Source organism: Tympanuchus pallidicinctus, unplaced genomic scaffold (assembly GCF_026119805.1).
Source record: "Tympanuchus pallidicinctus isolate F22 unplaced genomic scaffold, pur_lepc_1.0 scaffold15, whole genome shotgun sequence".
Classification (NCBI taxonomy): Eukaryota; Metazoa; Chordata; class Aves; order Galliformes; family Phasianidae; genus Tympanuchus; species Tympanuchus pallidicinctus.
Window position 1 is genome coordinate 13,405,136 of NW_026294669.1, and position 17,828 is coordinate 13,422,963.

Consider the following 17,828-nt stretch of genomic DNA (forward strand, 5'->3'; position numbering starts at 1 on the left):
TATGCAGCTTCTGAGCTGACCACCAGTACTCCATGTCACCAACATCCATCTTCAGCTGCAGCTACTTTTCCATTACACATGCATGTTTAAGTATAAAGATGCCTTCCTCCGAAACGAGCACAACTTCCCTCCATATCAGAAGAAACAATGCATCACACAAAACATTGGTACTGCCCCAGTGCACTGCCAGCACAAAACAAACCAAAGAAGCTGGCTGAAGGCAAGCAGCCTGTTTCTGCCAGTCTTCACTACCACAAACAACACAGGCATAATGAATTCCTGCTACAGAGAGCAGGACAGCCTTATCTGCATTGTAACAATGCTGCCAGGGGAGTACTCAACATATGATGGCTTGTTGCACCAGGCAGCATACACATATTCAAGGATTTTTCCACTCCAACACAGAATCACTTCCTCTTTACCCTTTGCAGATATCAGAGCAAGACCACCTGAGAACAAATAACTTGACTGTGGCAATGCAACAGCACTAAGGAGTAAACCTAAGTTAAATTACAGGTCAGTACATTAACCATTATTACAGAAGGAATGGAGAAACTGACACAGTCCTCCTTAAAAATCAGGAAAAGGGGCACTGAAAAACTGCCTGCGTCACAAATAGTCTGGGTTTGTACAGTTCACAGTGCCTTTTTGTATCATAACCTTGCCCTTCTATCAGAATAAGGTTTGTGTTTACACATAGTGCTTGAGGAAGCACGATAAAAATGAAGTGTATGATTTCACAGCTCCTGAACATTGTTCCTTACCACTGCTGAGACTGTTGTGTTATCAGTACACATTTGCAAGATAAGATTTCTGACATACAGTCAAGCACAGCCATTGCTGGAGGAAACAAAGATGTTGACTGTGTTCTGACTCTCTTTCAGCTTTCCAGGTTCCAAGAGCTGGGTGATGGCAGAACAAAAAACATAGCATACTTTGCTAACCTCAAGGCAGCTTTGCACAGGCTGAATCTCAGCCACACAGGACCTTTTCCTTCCAAAAAGCAAGGACGCCAACTGTGCATCAAAGCCAATCTAAAAGGTTCAAAGGCATTCCCATATAATAATTCTCATGGTGAGACTTACTGCTTGGCAGGATTAAAACTTACAGGACAAGTATGCCTTGGGACTGGTCCCAAGATACACTAGGACAGGTAAATACAAACTAACTCCTCTGAACCTCTTTTTTTTTTTTTTTTTTTTTTTTAAACCTTTCTCATATGGCTACAAGAATTAGAGCTAAAACTCAAAGAACCCAGTTACATCAGTCCAGCAAACTGACAAACCGAAGGACAGGGGAGCTGACTGATCTCATTCCCTCCTCTTTCCCTGCAAGACTCTCCCAGAGTATTACAGCCAAATTCACAGAGGATTCCCTGACTGGCACTTTAAAAAAAAGAAAATTTAAAAAAGAGGTAAAAATCAATCCAACCATCCCTGACTGACAGCTAGAAGAAACACTAGAGAGAATGACAGCAACAAACAGAAAGCAGATCAAGGGATTTTTAGGAAAGCAGCAGTAGAGCCAGACAGCGTAAGCAACAGAAAGCATTACACTTGAATTTCCATCTCTCAGTCTGTCACCATGAAAATAGATTGTTTTCATACATCTTCCTGAAGTTTCCAGCCACTTGTTAACAACCCTGCTTATCCTGGCCACAGCTTTGGAATAACACATTCTAAATCTATCAAGGTTGGTACACATTCACAGGTTTAGGAGAAGAGCAAACATTATCACTGGAGATAATACCCTCTGATTAGAAGTATAATCAGAAGGTTGCTACGGTGTCAGAAAATGAAGGAGGAATGTCTCATTGCATACACCCTCTCCCATTTTTTAATCTTCTAATCCACAGACTTCTTTTTTTTTTTACAGGTGAGCACACAAGCAAAGCACAAAAGCCCATATTACTTCCAGACTCAAGTTTGCCCTTCCTGTATCTTCCTCTGATGCTTCACTACAGAGACTTTACCTCAGAAGGGGGAAGAAACAGAGCAGGCTTAGATACCAGTGCTCTCAGTCTATCTCTGATAAGCAGCCCTACAATAACAAAACAAAGGAATTTAATAATACATTTTTCCAGAACAGGGTTCAATCTCATCCCTTTTTTGTGTTTTTTTTGTTTGTTTGTTTTTTGGTGGGTGGTTTTTTTTTGTTGTTGTTGTTTGTTTTTTTTGGTGTAACATGCCTTTAAAAAAAAAATCTTTCATTTTAGAGCATACAAGGGAGCTGAGGTATACATGAAGATGACATGCCAGAGACCCAGTAACAGCGCAAAGGAGAACAGAGAAGGAAGCTGTGGAAGTAGCAGGTACTGAGAAATTCACCTCTAAAATGAAGTACATGCTTCTTCTGATAAGGAAGAAAAAAATTGCTTAACTCTGTTCTTCACTCCATGAAACAAGGAATTAATAGTTTATTGACGAGGACCTTCACTTCCTTAGCAGCATGGAGCTGAAAATGCAAGAAGCACCAAGTTTTTCTGGCCCCTTCAACCTCCGTCCCTCCTCATTCTGCCTAAAAATATCTATCAACACTTCTGATAACCTTCCGTGCCTACAGCATGACTGAGGGCAGAGCTGTGCCACCCGCTGGGCCAGAAGAACACACTGGGCTGCCCCTCCCAGCATGGCCACCAGCTGTCCCTGGGCCTCAAGCTGCCCATCAGCAGGGCTGGCAGGCGGCTTCTGCAGGCTCTCTACCAGCAGTTCATTCCCAAGCCTGCCACTCGTCCAGCCCCCACGCACAGCCCCCCACATCCTCATTTTCATTCACTGCCCCATTCGTGATGGTGAACTTTAAGTCACCCAGGAAACCTTCCTGTCCTACTTTTACTTCCCCAGACCAGGCAGCACATGTGTTTGCATCCCAGGGCCACAAGGACAGACACATACAGCACTGCATATTCCGGCCCTGCCAACATGGGGGTCAATTTATGAGTCTGTGCAGGGTCTCAGGCCCTGCAAACAAACACATGCTCCAGAAAGACAAGGTAGCCCACCACTCTCCCGGGATTCCTTTGGTATCTCCCTTTCTTTCCTGCTTTCTAAAGCAGTATTCTGACATAAGCACTGGCACTGGTGTCACTTCCACTGCAGAACACCTTATTTCCTCTCTGGAAGCCCCATAATAGCCTTTGCTCTTCCTCCTTTACCTTGTTATCACTAATACAACTGGATTTTTCTCAGTTATTTAAAATCTCTTATCTGTTCCTTCTGTACTTTCAGTTATTCTCCTGCAACTAGCAGGACAAGCCCATCTTGTTCTTCACCACACAGTCTGTGCAACTCCCAACACATTGCTATGTTCTCACCCAGTAACTATCAGCATTTCCTATAGCAAGGCCATTCCTTCATCTCCCTCTGCCACATTACCTCTTCTGAGGTGCCAATTCCCATAACAGCTCCACCCACAGCTCACAGCTATGGAGAATTCTGTACACCTTCCTAGCCAAGGGAACTGGAAACAACTGCTATCACATGTGATCCCAACATCCCATGGTGTAGGACAACCTGGGAGAGGACTGGAGCTAAAAACACATGGCTAAAATGATTCAGATTTAAAAATCAAGGTATGGAGGGGCCTTTTACTTTATCCACATTCTATTCCAAAACTGTTTCCCACAGTACTTCAAACACCACTACCACTCATTTATGAAAATGTAATGACAAGCTTTCCATGTGAGAAACCTCCTTGAGCTCCTCAAGCAGGTCATTCCCACCAGCCCAATGTCTTTGCTTATTTTTTCATAAGCAGGCTGCACTGCTCTGCATAACAAGTCTGCCTGCCCAAATTCACCTCAGCTCTCCATCAGCTGCCATTAATCCACCACCTGGCTAAGCAGTGTAATGCTCTTTAAACATATGGTGCAGTGTTAAGTGTAATTTGGGGTAGATCATTCAGCCTGTGTGGAAAAAAAAAAACAAAAAAACAGCCTGAGATCTAGCAGCATAATTTCCCCCTCCTTTCCTGGCAAGTTTCTCATATGTCATTGGCATCCATACTGCACTGCAGATGTCAAAGCTGATAGTCTAGGATACCTAAAGAGAAGACAACTTTTAACCATCACAAAAGACCGCATTTCTGAAGACTAAGCAGTGGGTGAATAATGCTCATCTTTCAGCAGAAGCCCAAAAAGAGGCTCGGGAGAAAAAGGCTTTAGCATCCATAGCAGGAGAAACCACACTGCTGTGACATGAACCAGTGGAAAAGATGCTGTTAAGATAAAGGCAAAAAAAAAACCAAAGCATCATTTTCCTTTCTCTTTTAAACCAAAATCTACTGAATTTCATTTATCTGTGTAGCCGTACACTCACTCCTCACTTCCCTTTAAGTGCATGAAATCCCAGTCAGTTTACTCCGTGCATGAGGCGGGGGGGAGAGCATTTTCTCACATAGCCAGCTTGAGCTGTGAGGTTTACTGTGAGTACGGCTAGGAGTCCAGCAATGAAAGATAAAGATGAGATAATTTCATCTGAGCGTAACAACTTTTGCCGCAGCTTACAGAAGTGAAATAAAGCAGAAGGTGATGAGAGCCTTATCTGTAAAGATAGCTGACTCTACAGATGCGGTATCTTAACTACAGATGAAAAAACCTCAAGTGACTTCCCCAGTGACTAAGATGAAATAGTGAAGCTGCTCTCACAGTAACATGAGAACGATACAAGTAACTCTGATGCAAAACGACATGAAAACACACAAAAAAGTCAGGTGTGGAAATACATCAATATTTGTCAGTCAATTTAAACTGAAATTTGAGTATCTGTGAAGAATAAGTTAAAAACCTGCATTTGTTGTTGCCAAGACAAAATTAACCCACCTTCTCTGTTTCTACTACCAACCCTTAGAAGGACAATTTCCCACATGAAAAAGAGCCATTCTCATAGTTAAGAAAAATACACAGTGCATCTCTAGGATGCAAGAGCTATTTCCCTCATTTACAGAAGCATAAATAATCAATTTTCTGGACACTGTGCAGGCTTTATCTCTCACCACCTCTGCACACAGCAGATCAGTTATGCAGAGGTTCTCTTATGCATATGTAATCCCAGGCTCCTCTCCCATGGAGGGCATTTACCAGAGAGTTAGATCTTGGATTGGGGTCCCCAGTGCGCACACTGCACTGATGCAAATCCCAAAGGTAACAAAGGTCTTTAAGAAAAAATTCTTAGCACTTTGGCTCTTTTCAACATTCCAGATTGTTTCTCCCTTCTCCTCTACCCACAGTTTTTTGCATTTTTACTTCTTGCATCATTCACATCGAAGTTAAGTCACAATACAGCAGGAGCGTGTGTTGTATTGTGATATGACACATACGTGACAGTATGGAAAAAAAAACATTTCTCTTCTCACTGACATGGCACAGCTCAGCCTCTGCAGGCTCACTATGCTCTCACAATTAGAGGGGTTGGACTCTATCTCTGGAGGTGCCTTCCAACCCCTACAGTTCTGTGATTCTGTGATAATTGCAGTCAGCTCAGCATCTATTTCTAAACCACTCAAACACCTCCAAGCCCAGGTTCCTTATAAAGGCCCCTACTACATTAGCTAAGATTTAACTTTGTTATCTTACCTCTGAATCTCTCTCATCTGTTTATATCACATCCCATTATGTCAGTTCAATGCAATAGCTACAACTCAATTACCAAGCATTACCTTACCATAAATCAAAGAGTGAAGGATCATTCTTTAATATAACCAACAGTAGGTTGGTTATATTAAAGACAACAAAGGGAAACAATAATTGCTTCTTTCTTTCTCAGAGCTATCGATAAACCCATTCCCATACAGGTGATCAATACATCATTTCCCTTCCATGTATGATTCAGTTTTATTAAGCATATTTTCCTCCTGTCTAAAAAGAAAAAAATAAAATAAAAATCAAGAGCCTTGCTTTACAAGAAGTTATTGGGAAAACACTGCATTTTTATATTTTCCTTTGTTTGATAGATTTTAGCAATTAAAACCAAAGCACAAATATTGCCATCTCCTACCTCCTTATTCATCACTAACTATTGACTTCAAGGAGAACCTGGGGATGTCCTATTATTTTCCACCAACAAAGTTTCCAGTAATAAAAACAAACTAGAAAATATCATTTAAACTTCAGTTTCCATTTTTTCCTCACCTACTTTACATCCTTCAGATGGAAGCTTCAGAGAGTCAGGATGCAAAGAAGAGGAATGTAAAATTGATGCGCCACATGCTACCTACAGGTGTAATAGAACTGAGCTGGTAAACTCCCCCAGCTCCATCGCCGCCCCACCACCCTATGGTTCTGCCTCATCAGTTTTGCTGGTTCACCATACATCAGGTCAAAACAGGGCTTAATTCCCCTTTGAACTCTGCCTCAGTGGCAGACTATTGCTGGTCTATTTCCCATCCCCATGCTTGTTGCTGACCGCCAGCCTCACTATCAAGTGCACCTATTTGTGAGGGTAAGCTTGAAAGAAAAGTAAATGAGCCCAACTCATCACAGGTAACAGGGCAACAGTATACAGACAGAAAGGGGAAGGAGCAGCTGGAGATGACTTATGTTGGTGGTAGCTGCGTTGTAAGAGCCCAGTCCAATTAGCTAGGTCAGTTCAAATTGTTGATCTGAGAAGGCCAAGAGCCAATCGAGAGGTGAGCAGATACAGATGCATAGGGATTGTTCCAGCAGCACGTAAGTAGAGAAGAAATCACAGGACCAAAAGACTACCATTTGGAAGTGGTGACTTCTTCCATCAGAACAAATCCAGAGCTGGAAGCAGGCAACTAGCTCAAGAAGCGTGGCAGATGAAGAATTTTAAGAGTTCAAGCTACAGCTTTCAGATTATGAACACTTCAACCTTGACAGCTTTTGGGCTGATTTGAGAGATGCTGAAAATCCACAGCCTCGCTGGAAGATACATAACCTCCTCTCAAGCACTCAGCTTTGGCTCATTGAGTCTGAGGTATAGGACCTGCACCTAGACACCTCTTGATGCATAATGGAACAAGCAGCTGGCCACTGCACACAGAAGTTAGAGATGTATTTGTACAAGCCACCTTAGTCATATGCATTTGTATGCCAAAACCACAACTTGGTGGGTATCCTCTTCCCCCCATTTAGCTTGCTTTTTTTCAAACCAGGCAGGTAAAACAATGAATTCCTCAGAGTTCAAGGCTTTTACCAAAGCAGAAGTCAGAAAGAAGGTGTATCTATCATTATCCTGGAAATAAAGAAGCAGGTAACTTCAAACAGACTCCAAGAAAGCAGGTAATTTTCCACCCCAGCTTCTGTCTGTCTCAGCCTTTGCAGATATCAAATCAGGGACCAAAAAAAGCAGATAACTACCGAGCTGGGCAACAGCTACACTGAAGCTGAGTAGCTAATAAGGCCAAATGGCATCTCTTAATTCATCTGGCATCAATGTGACATTCCAGGCAGCAGGACTTGAGCAACATCAATGTCTATTACTTGGGTAGGCATTTAACATCGCTTAATTAAACCCTATCTATAGCTGACAGTAACCCTAGTAAGAGGAACACATAACATAAATAGTTCTGTTTGCATAAATCCCCCTTCTCATGTCCTCCACCTCCTCCCCTGCAACATTCATTTTAAACACTGATACATTTGCAAGAAGTATTTTTATTTTTATACAGGCACTGATGCAAAATGAAGTAACCAAATCAGGACAACACACAAAAGGCATCTGGGGCCATGCTGAGCTGAAGAGAGAGATAAATGAGCAGGTGCGTGCTAGAGGAGAGCAGTGCAGAGGAACTCTTATAAGGCAGAGCCATGAGCAAAAGGACTCAGAAGATACAGGAGATGCAGAGTCCTTAAGAGGCTAGGAAAGCTCCTTTAAGGGCTCATGACTGTCTTGGCGAACAAGGATTGAAGTTTCTCAAATGCAAGACAGATCTAGAACACACACAACTGTGAAAAGGGAAAAAGACACAGACTTCATCAATTGGGACTGCACGATTGAAGAGGGAGACAGCAGCAAAGGATCAGGCAGGGGAGGAAGGCTTAGGAACACTTTCCTCCATGGAGAAGTTGGGTTACTGAGTGTGGCTTGTCTCGGCAAAGTTGAGAGATACGGAACAGCACCATCACTCATTGATCCTTCTCAAGCAAGTCAAAGGTCCTCTACTAGTGGGAAAAAAACAACCCTCTGACTGCAAAAATGTCTGAAAGAACCAGCTTGTGAGCAGCTTATTTTTTCCATTTGAAAGGACTGCCTCTGGTTCAGAATAGTAGAAGGATGAGTAACAGCAAATAAAAGCACTTGGCTTGATGGGCAACGTTCCCCTCTATGAATAGGTGTAAGCCCACTGGTTTCTGTGACAGCGTACTTACCAAGAATCTGGGCCAGGCTGTCGTCACAGAGGAAAATTATCACAATGCTCTTCTGAAAGAGACTCCTCAAAAATACAAGTCTGAGATGGAGATGTGAGACAGGCTGCTTAGAAAACACCCTAGTTAAATACAGCCTGACTCTAAGAAGTCTTCATCCAGCAGAGCAACACAGCTCTTCTCACCTACTGATATCCACAGCCACATTGTAATGGCATCCAGCCCTGACAACACTCACTTCTTCCCTGAATTATGTATGTTCACTGAAGATCAGGGAACACAGAGTAAAAGCCTCCAGCTGGGCAAAAAGTTCCAGTCCAGCAATTGCCCCTAATGCCCAAACAAATCCCAGGCTGTGAGGAGTCCAGATGCAGCACAGCAGTGCAGGATGCACAGTTGACACATCACATCACCTCTGACTTTCTTTGACCTTGCCCTTCCTACCATGGTCACTCTTCTAATTCTCCCCTCTTAGACCCTGCACATTCAGCTGCTCCTCCTCTCCTAAGTCAGTCTCTCTTTTCAATTTCTGAGCCTTCAGTGTATTTTAATGAGTTTTCCAGGGTTCGAAAATAGCCTTGTGCCCTTGTCTATAAAAGCATCCTCACTGAACCTCTGCAGAAATTATCTAAGAAGCCTTTTCAGCACACTGGAACTTGGAATTCTACTGAAATAAAACAGCGTCTTAACTGAGGCTGTCTGATATTGGTGTTGGAATTGCTGCGGGATAGCAAGTATCTTTTTTCAGTAACATCTAACACACCACTGGTGCTAACAAACAATCATAATGGCTGTATGTCACAATGAGGGAAACATTATCACATGAGTATGCTCACTCAGTGGCTAAAGCTTATTAAGGCACAGCTAAACTTGGTCTTCTGCAATGATACTCAGTCTGAGCCAATAAAGAAGAAAAATGAATCCAGAAGAGAAGTCAGTTCAATACACACAAGTACAGAGATTCAGTTCTACACTGGGGAACCCTGTGTTGCCATGACACAAGTGTACCCAAGTGTATTTCTACATCTGAACAAACAAACTTTTCCTGAGCATTGTTTTTGTCACTAAGCTTGGCATCCCTCTCATAGCGTGTTTCCAAAATAATCCTTGAAACACGCTGTCCCCTGCCACACCAGCTCGCTCCTCTTTTCAGGGTCATGTTGGAATCAGTATTTGTTCCACCCAAAGATGGAGTGGGATGAAAGGACCTCCTTCAGACACTGCCCTACTGCCTGAAAATTCAAACTTCATGAGCGGAACATCCAAATTAAACAAAATTAATTCCCTACATGTTTTTTTAAATCTAATGCTTTCCCCTCAAGTTTTTGCCCTTCCTTCCCCCTCCCCCCCCACCAAATAGCTAAGGAAAGAGAAATGGAAATAAATGTAGTCCTTCTACACCCAGAGCCAGTACTGTCGCAAGACTTACTCTCATTTACAGGAATGTGCCACATTACTTACAAGGGTAGCAGAGAGCTACAGGATCAGCAGTTCTACTAAAGAAAACTGGTTCGGAGCTCTACATCTCCATATCTCTTTATACCTTATGTATTATGCATGTGTGCACATCCCTCATTGGCACCATTCCGAATGAATCCAATGGGATGTCATCACTCATTCTGCAAACACCTTGACATTCAGCTCTGAGTTGGTTAAGTCAACTGTTACTGTTTCTGGCTTTATCAAACGTGCAATCAAGACAAGCAACATGAAGTCAAAAACACAAACATTTTAGCTCTGTTTTCAGACGCGCTAGTTACTGTAGGACTGAAGCTTCCTTTTCCTTTCTGCTGGCAAGTACTGCTGTTCTGCCTAATCCAGTTTCAAAGCAGTGTTAAGAAAAGCACAGTGAAAAATGTGTTTCAACTCCAGACAAGACAACTTTGGGGAGAGCTCAGTAACTAGCACAGTTCTCGTGCAATTTTGACAAAAAGCTCTAAACCTACTTAAAAAATTTTAAATGATTGGTGAAGTACTGGCAGAAAATAAAATCATTCCAGAACAGGTTACCAGTTTTCTGAGTCTGCACGTCAAACCTCGGCAGAGGCCAGTGCTTCAGACTGTGGTATCTAAGTATCATCAAGAGATTAATGGCAGCCCATGGCTTTTACAGCAGGATTAGCTACTGTTAATCACTAGTTTCCTCCTTCCCTCCTTATTGATAAAGTTTGCACCCTCCATGCTATCTGGCAGCCTATATTAAGAAACTGCCATCCAGACTTCTCCTTTCTTCTGAGCAAAGAGACAGAAAGAAACAGCACTGTCTGGCTCTCGTGAATCTCCTAAACATTGTCCCAGCTACCCTGCCTCTTTAGAAATGCTTACTTCAAAAAAGGCTGTTACAACCAGTGCCCCAAACCCTTCTGAGGGCTCCCAACAGTCATGGAGAAACTCGGGGGAAAAAAATGAATTAAGCAACTGTGAAACTTGTTCACCTTGCACTGCTTCTATTTGCATTCATCACAACTGTTCCTTCAGAGCACAGAAGTACAATTTGAAAGAGATTCATTTTCTGAGTAGCAGCACAGAAACAAACAACATAATCAAGTTGGCATAATAAAACAGTCCTAAATCAAGAAAAGATCCACTGATCCTGCTTTAAAAACTCTATTTTCTTATTCTAGGAATGAGGGACTGGGCCTATCTTGCAGTACCTGCCAGCCTGATGAAGGTCAAGCAGCTGCAGAGGCAGCAAAGCCAGCAGATGTAGCACGTGACACCTGAACCGAGACCAGCCACTTGCACCCACCTGCTGAGACTGACTATCCCTTGCACCATGGCTGATAATGCAAGCATTCCTGCAAAGATTTTTCACTTCTGTTTTGACAAATAGTTAACTAAAGCCATATTTTAAACAGATTTTAACTACGGTGCAATATAAAATGACATTCTTCTCTTTTCCAATCCCTTATCTGAGGATTGGAGGGCAGTAGCTCGGCACAAATACCAGAGCATCACAGGTTTGCTGGTGCTCACATACTCCATCTCACAGGTATCAAAGTAAACAGTCCCTCAAGAGAAATCTTAAGTGGAGGCTGACGTCAAACTGGACCTCGGTGCTTCGCTCTATTCCACCTGCCTGCAGCTCCCTTAGGAAGCTTTACCCATATTTAAAGCAGAAGCTGCTCTGTACACATTGGCTTTGCTAGCCCAACTAAGAAGCCTGTTATACTTGGGCAAATGGTGTGTAACACAGGTAGAAACCAAGGCTGTAAGATGATCCTTGAGAAGCTGCAGAATTCACCCAGTGTGCAGCTCAGGTGTCCTATCACCACCACAGGGAAAAAATAAACACTCTAATACCTGTAAACCAAAGATACCATCCTGTTATGCAAAAAGCTTGTAGAACTGGGGTTTTACAACACATTTGGTTACAAACAACAGGATCTTGTCACTCAGTCTGAAGGGTCAGGAACTAAAGAAACCAACCATAACTTTTACTATCTTCCACCCAAAGTTATGATATTGCAAAAAGCATTGGAAAAGTCTGGAAAAACCAGCATGCATGATGAATGGAGAAAACAGACACTAGTTTGACAGCACCAACCCAACCAATGAGTTCTGCAACACTAATTATATCCTGCCCAGAGCCTCACCAAAACCCTTCTTCGAAAAGAGATCTTACAGCCACTTCAGTAACATGATCTCATAAGAAGTGCACTGAAAAGGACTGGCTGTGAGACTAGACCAGGGAAGATAAAGCAAACAGAGATAGGCCTCAGCTTTTTCTAATCAGAAAATTCATCCATCCTTGAGATTCTGCTTGAAAGAAATCTGTTACCAACACAACGGTACCTTCAGCAGGGCAACGATGGTTTCACTGGCAAGTAAACATGTGGAGCATGGTGTCCTGTTTCACCTCCTCCCTGCCCCATGTAGATTATCCGATATCCAGCAATACAGTGTGAGCTCATACTGGAACCATCTGCACATGAGGGGCATTAATTCAGCTCTCCCTTTCTCTCCATTGCCTGCTTTCCAGCAACACCTGGACACAAAGTACCTCTGAGAGTCTATCTGTCACATAAGCCTTATCTTCTTGATAAAGTATGAAGTGCTTTCCTAGGGAGTTCTCCAGGAGGAAAAAAAAAAAAAGTTAAATCAGATCAGCAAAAGAACATCTGTAGCTTGTCAGGCTTTATCACTCCTTGTACTTCTCTAGTACCACAAGGCTCACAGCTGCCAAACCATCCTAACCCCACTCAAAACTAAGTGAAAACCATAAAAGCTTTGAACAAAGATCCTAAGGGAAAAAATAATCAATATGGATTTTCCCTCCTCCTAGACAGGTGACTGTGATGGTTCTTTCTCAACGAGAGAACTTTTTCCATCTACTGTTTTTTGCTTGAAGCCTGCCTCCCTATGTGCAGAGGTTCCACAGAGCAGACAGCTCCTTTTTCAGTTGAATCCTGAAGACATTTGCATTTAAATTTAGCTTAATGTTCTCGGTTGCCATTCTGTAGAACAGATTCCCACCTGCTTCAAAACAGCTGAGATTTCACTCCAGGTGTTGTCACCTGCCATGCTACAGCTACTGGCAGCTTCAAAAAAAAAAAAAAGTCTCATCAGAACAAGCTCAAAATGCAAGCCATGCCTTCTGCAAACTGTGTTTGTGGGGGGAGAGGAGGTGGGAAGTAGCACAGGCAGAGCCCAGAAAGGATTGTTACATGACACAAATTAATCGGGAAAAAAAAAAAAAAAAGAATTGGGAAACCACAGCCAAAAAGCACTGCCAAAATTACTCCTCTGCCTTCCTTTTCAAGGCCAACATCCTTGGTTATTTTTCAGTGCTGGGTCACAAATACTTTAGTGAAACCTCTGGTTTAGTGGCATAGAAACGCTTTTTTTGCACTGAAGCACACTTTACAGAAAGTGATCCAGATCTTCCATTTGGTCCAAATGAAAAGAGCAAGAGACCACTGCTCTAATCACAGCAGCTCCCAGACAAAGCCTAGAAAGGGAAATGTAAACTCATTCCTTTCTACTCCACACACACACAAAAAAAAACCAAAAAGCTCCTGAGGAGAACTCCCTTTCCAACACCAAGTTTACAGTTTGTCTCCTGAGAAGTGCCTGTTCTCCAGGCAATTCACATCCCCCAGTCCCAGACCCGATCCTCTCTTTCCACTCTGAATCCCTGGGATGAGGATTCGGCCAGACAAGGAACAAAACCCCACCCTATGAGCTCAGCCCACTCCTAGTATCTCCCAGAGGTTCCTCACACCAGAGCTGCCCTGTAGCACCAAGGTGCTGCTTCATTTTGCTTAAAGCAGAAACTCACAGGTACGCAGATTGATACCCTCAAAAACAGGAGACTCTTCAAACCAAATGAGAACTGTGCGAGCGTGAAAGATTTTTAAAATTTCCAGAATAGAAGATAAAAATGATGACATGGGAACAAATTCTGAGATTCCAGACGTAAAATAACAACTTTCAAACCTTTATTGTCAAATGCTCAATGGCAGAGTTTAAAGAGCGTGCAAACACGAGCCTCTCCCCAAATACGACGACAATGGAGGCGTTACAATTTTACCCCATTTTACAGATGTTGAGAACCTACAAAAGGCTCCGAGCTCAAAGATAAGGTCTGCTTCAGCAAACTGTGGGATGACAAAGTGCAGCTTACAGCCTAAATCTCCCAGCTGCTGAAAAGGACGATATGTTTGCAATAGTAGCATGGGTCCTTTCTGCTAGATGGGTTCCTTTCAGAGACATCAACTTCCTCCATACGTTTCACCGGACAACAGGAAGACTATTGCTAAGCATTACACTTCAGGCTACTCTTGAATAGAGAAGAGGGATTAAAAGTGTGCACAGACCATTTGCAAACAGCACAGTCAACCATTCTGCCCCATATTTCCTGCTGAACTGAGAAAGCGCCTTCCAAAAATAGCCAATAGTTTTGCTGAAAGGCTCAAAACAAACAGTACTTCTGAAGGAATATCTTACATACTTTACATAATAGCCATCTCAGAAGGGAAAAAAGGATGTGTACAGTGTTCCAGTGTGAATTCTGTGTTGAACAAAAAGACATCATTCTTCGCTTAACACAAGGCTTAAATTCACCATGAAGGAAATTGCTGAAGTTAAAGCCTTTGGGCTCTAGCTGGGAGGGAGACATCCCTCTGAAGGAAACCATTTTTATCCTAAATTGAAGTTGAAAGAGGATACGTAAAAGGAACCCTGTCAACTTGTTTAAGCCTCAATTTGTGTTTGCCTCAAAAAAGGAAAGTTCAATCTCATTCAGCTTCTACCAGAAAAATCCAAAACATCTTTAAGCACTTGGATTGTTGGGCACCCAGGTACACCTATACAGGCTTCTACTTAAGGACTTTTTTTGTTTTTGCTTTAAAACCTGGTCCTTATCCCTAGACATATGGTTTACCCTTCCTGTTAAACAGTATGCCTACTTTAAAAGGAAATGACATAATAGTAACACCGGTATCACACTATAACTGCTGTCTTCTCTCCCATTCAGCAGTAGCTTTCCTCAAAAGCTAGAAATCTACACCCATGTGCTTGCTCGGTGACACTCTGCCCCTTCAAGACAAAGGTGAAACTCCACAAAAGAGGAATTGTTACAAGCAAAGCAACAGCAGCATGAAGGGGGCAAAGTCTGTGATCAATGCCTTTTATTCTTTCTGAGAGCCAGGAGAGAGAAGTTGCACTGTTTGTACTAGGATAATAACAGCTAAAGGGCCTAGAAATTGTGTTCACTTATTAAGTTCTTTATTGTTTGCTTTCCTTTCCTCCTCGAAGGGAAACTAGCTGTCTGTTTTTTGTGTAAAGCAATAAAAAACTGATTTCAAATCGTGCAAATTCCCTACAAGACACAGCTGTGCTCTCGATTCTTACTGTCATTCCCATATCCCACGTCACCATGGGAGAGAGCAAGCACGGGAAAGAGCTACACGTCCTGGTGGGAGCACTTGTGGAACGTTCTTCCCCTGAGGAAGGAACCTGCACGTTAGGAGCAGGGAATGGCCCGGCAGCCAAGCTTGGCTCAAGCTGCACCAGTAAGCACTCCATCAGCAGGCCAGGAGCTCAGCCTGCATCACCCACCTTAAGATTAGCTCAAAATACGGTTGCCATCTGGTGGCTAGCAGGGAAGGAATACGGCAGGTCTGCTGTCGGCGCCAGGAGCTGCGACAGGGAAAGCCGCAGGGAAAACCGCGCTCCGAGCAGCGCAGGGAGGGAAGCAGGAGCTGCAGCACGCGTGCTCCGCAGCTCCCAGGCTGCCGGTCCCGGCCAACGAGCCCGGGGCAGCGACAACGTTAGGCCCTACGGGTCCGGGCTCCGCTGTGATCCCGCGGCGTTTTGTAATACCGTCGGGGCCGAGGCCAGCGCAGCACCCACCCCCAGACCGCCAGGATTAAACCCGGTGCTAAAGATAACCGCAGGGAACACGAGCGGAGCTCTGATCCGCTCACCCTCCGCCCTCGGACGCGCACCCGTCCTTATTCAGTCAATGTCACCCCGCGGCGGTGGGCTGACAGCGGCTGACGGAGCGGCCGAGCCGCGGCCCTGCGCGAAGCTGCACGGCCCAGGGCACGGACCCGGGCATCGCGTGCCGCCGGCACAGGGAGCACAGAGCTGTCCTCCCGTCACCGCAGCAATCCGCCGCTTCGGCTGCAGCCGCTCCGAGAGCTGCACTGAAAGGCGAGCGGCCGCACCGAGCCTCCGGGAGACCATAAGGAAGCGGCGCCCGTCCCCTTCGCTCGGTGCCTCCGAGGTTACGTTCGCAACGCCACAGAACGCAGCGGCGCTCGCTAAGCGCGCAGCCGGCTCTGCCTCTCCTCCGGCAGCGCCCGCGTCGCCTCCCGTCGGTGCTCAGCCCGGGCCGCGAGCGACGGCAACCCGGCCCCGCGCATCCCCACCCCCGCCCCCTCACCTTCTCCTGCGCCCGGGTGAGCTTCTTCTGGACGTTGCTGGCGATCTTGCCGGCCGTCACCCCCTTGCTGCCCAGCTCGGCCATCTTGCCTGCTCTTTTAACGGGCGGCTGCGAGAGCCGGGCCGGCGGGAAGGGGGGGAAAACCCGGCGGGAGACAATGGCCCCGGCCGCCGCCGCCCGCCCCACGGCGCCGCCTTTTAAAGGGACAGAGCGCCGCGCCGCCTTAAAGGGGCCGCGCCGCCCCGGGAGGGGGCAGCAGTGGCACTGCCCGCAGGAAGCCTTCCTTAATAGTACCATTGCAGAGGGCTGCGCGGTAGCGAGTGATCTTAGATGATGGTGTGATCTGGGTGCTATCTTTCCTCCTGCTTTAAGAGATTTGAACCACTGATAGGTCATACATATAAAATCTGTAACGCTGCATCAATACTTTTCAAATTATTCCTGGACCTAAAGTGAGAAATTTACATTCTTGGGGATGGGGATTGTAACGAATCAAGGCTCTGATTTAAAAGCAAGCTGAAATGTCAGCAGTTTTCATTCCATACTTTTAGCTGCCCACTGTGGCACACAGGTAAATGCCCTCACCTAGCTCTTATCTCTTTGAAAAGCAGGGAAAAAAATATCAACTGACAGAGTGTTCACAGGAATAATGGGATGGCTGATTGGTTTGCACGGAAGTCAGGCATAAGCTGCTAGCACAGCACAACCAATCTCCTCTATTTTCACTTGTGCACAATAATTTGGATTCAGCATAGCTGAATGGTGGTTCATTGCTCCCATCAGGGAGTAACGCTGATGTCAAGCACCATCACAGAAGATGCTGCACACGTACTAGAAGAAACCAACTGGGGCTGCACAGCGCTTTGCACACCTAACTTCCCTGGAATTCTCAGTGCCTTTGCCCACATGGTTTTGTTCTGTAGCTGTGACCAGTATTTTAGCACTGACCCAGGTGTGCACCCTGCCTCCTGTCTGCCCTTGACCCCTGCCCTGCACTCCTGACTGCACAGCACACACTGCAGCTGTGCCACAGCCTTCATCCAGCCAGGCCTCCATCTTGCTCTCCTATACCCACCCAATGTGCAAATACATTTTGTGAAACTGCTCCTTCACAACATAGGACAAAGTTCTGCTTCCTGAAAAATGGGAATCCTAACATTCAGCCCCAAAGTTCCCTCCAGTTCCTCTCACTGGGGCTTGATCAGGTTCCTTCCTAGCTGCTTCTGTACACTGGTCTTACTGCTATATGAACGCAGCACCCAGCACATCAGCCAAAACACTTGAGAGACAATTCACATACACATTAAGATGGAGATGTGCATCTCTTACACTTAATTTAATAGAAAGATGGTAGTAAAACTGACCTGTGTTTCAAGATGACTTCAGAGTCTTTATTTTGCCAGATGAAAAAAGCTACCTCCAGAATTTCATGCACACAGGGAATTAGTCCAGTACTCACTGTTGCAATCTGAAACAAAAGAAAAACAATGACAGTGACTACTTGAGAGAGCCAAGCCAGATTATTCAAGTTGTATTTTACTTATTGTTTCCCATATCTGCTTCAGTACTATTTCCACTCATTCATAACTTGAAATAAAAACAACTGTTTTG

At 44.5% G+C, this 17,828-nt stretch overlaps 1 protein-coding gene across 10 annotated transcripts in view; it reads right to left on the bottom strand.

Moving 5' to 3' along the window:
• BIN1 (bridging integrator 1) overlaps positions 1-16,397 on the bottom strand; it is an 88,098-nt gene extending 71,701 nt beyond the window's left edge. For all 10 annotated transcript variants that reach the window (XM_052674890.1, XM_052674889.1, XM_052674888.1 and 7 more), the window contains exon 1: positions 16,218-16,397. In XM_052674890.1, the coding sequence (XP_052530850.1) occupies positions 16,218-16,301 (84 nt within the window). In that variant the 5' untranslated portion in view covers positions 16,302-16,397. The remainder of the gene's footprint in view (positions 1-16,217) is intronic.
• Positions 16,398-17,828: the final 1,431 nt, after the last annotated feature.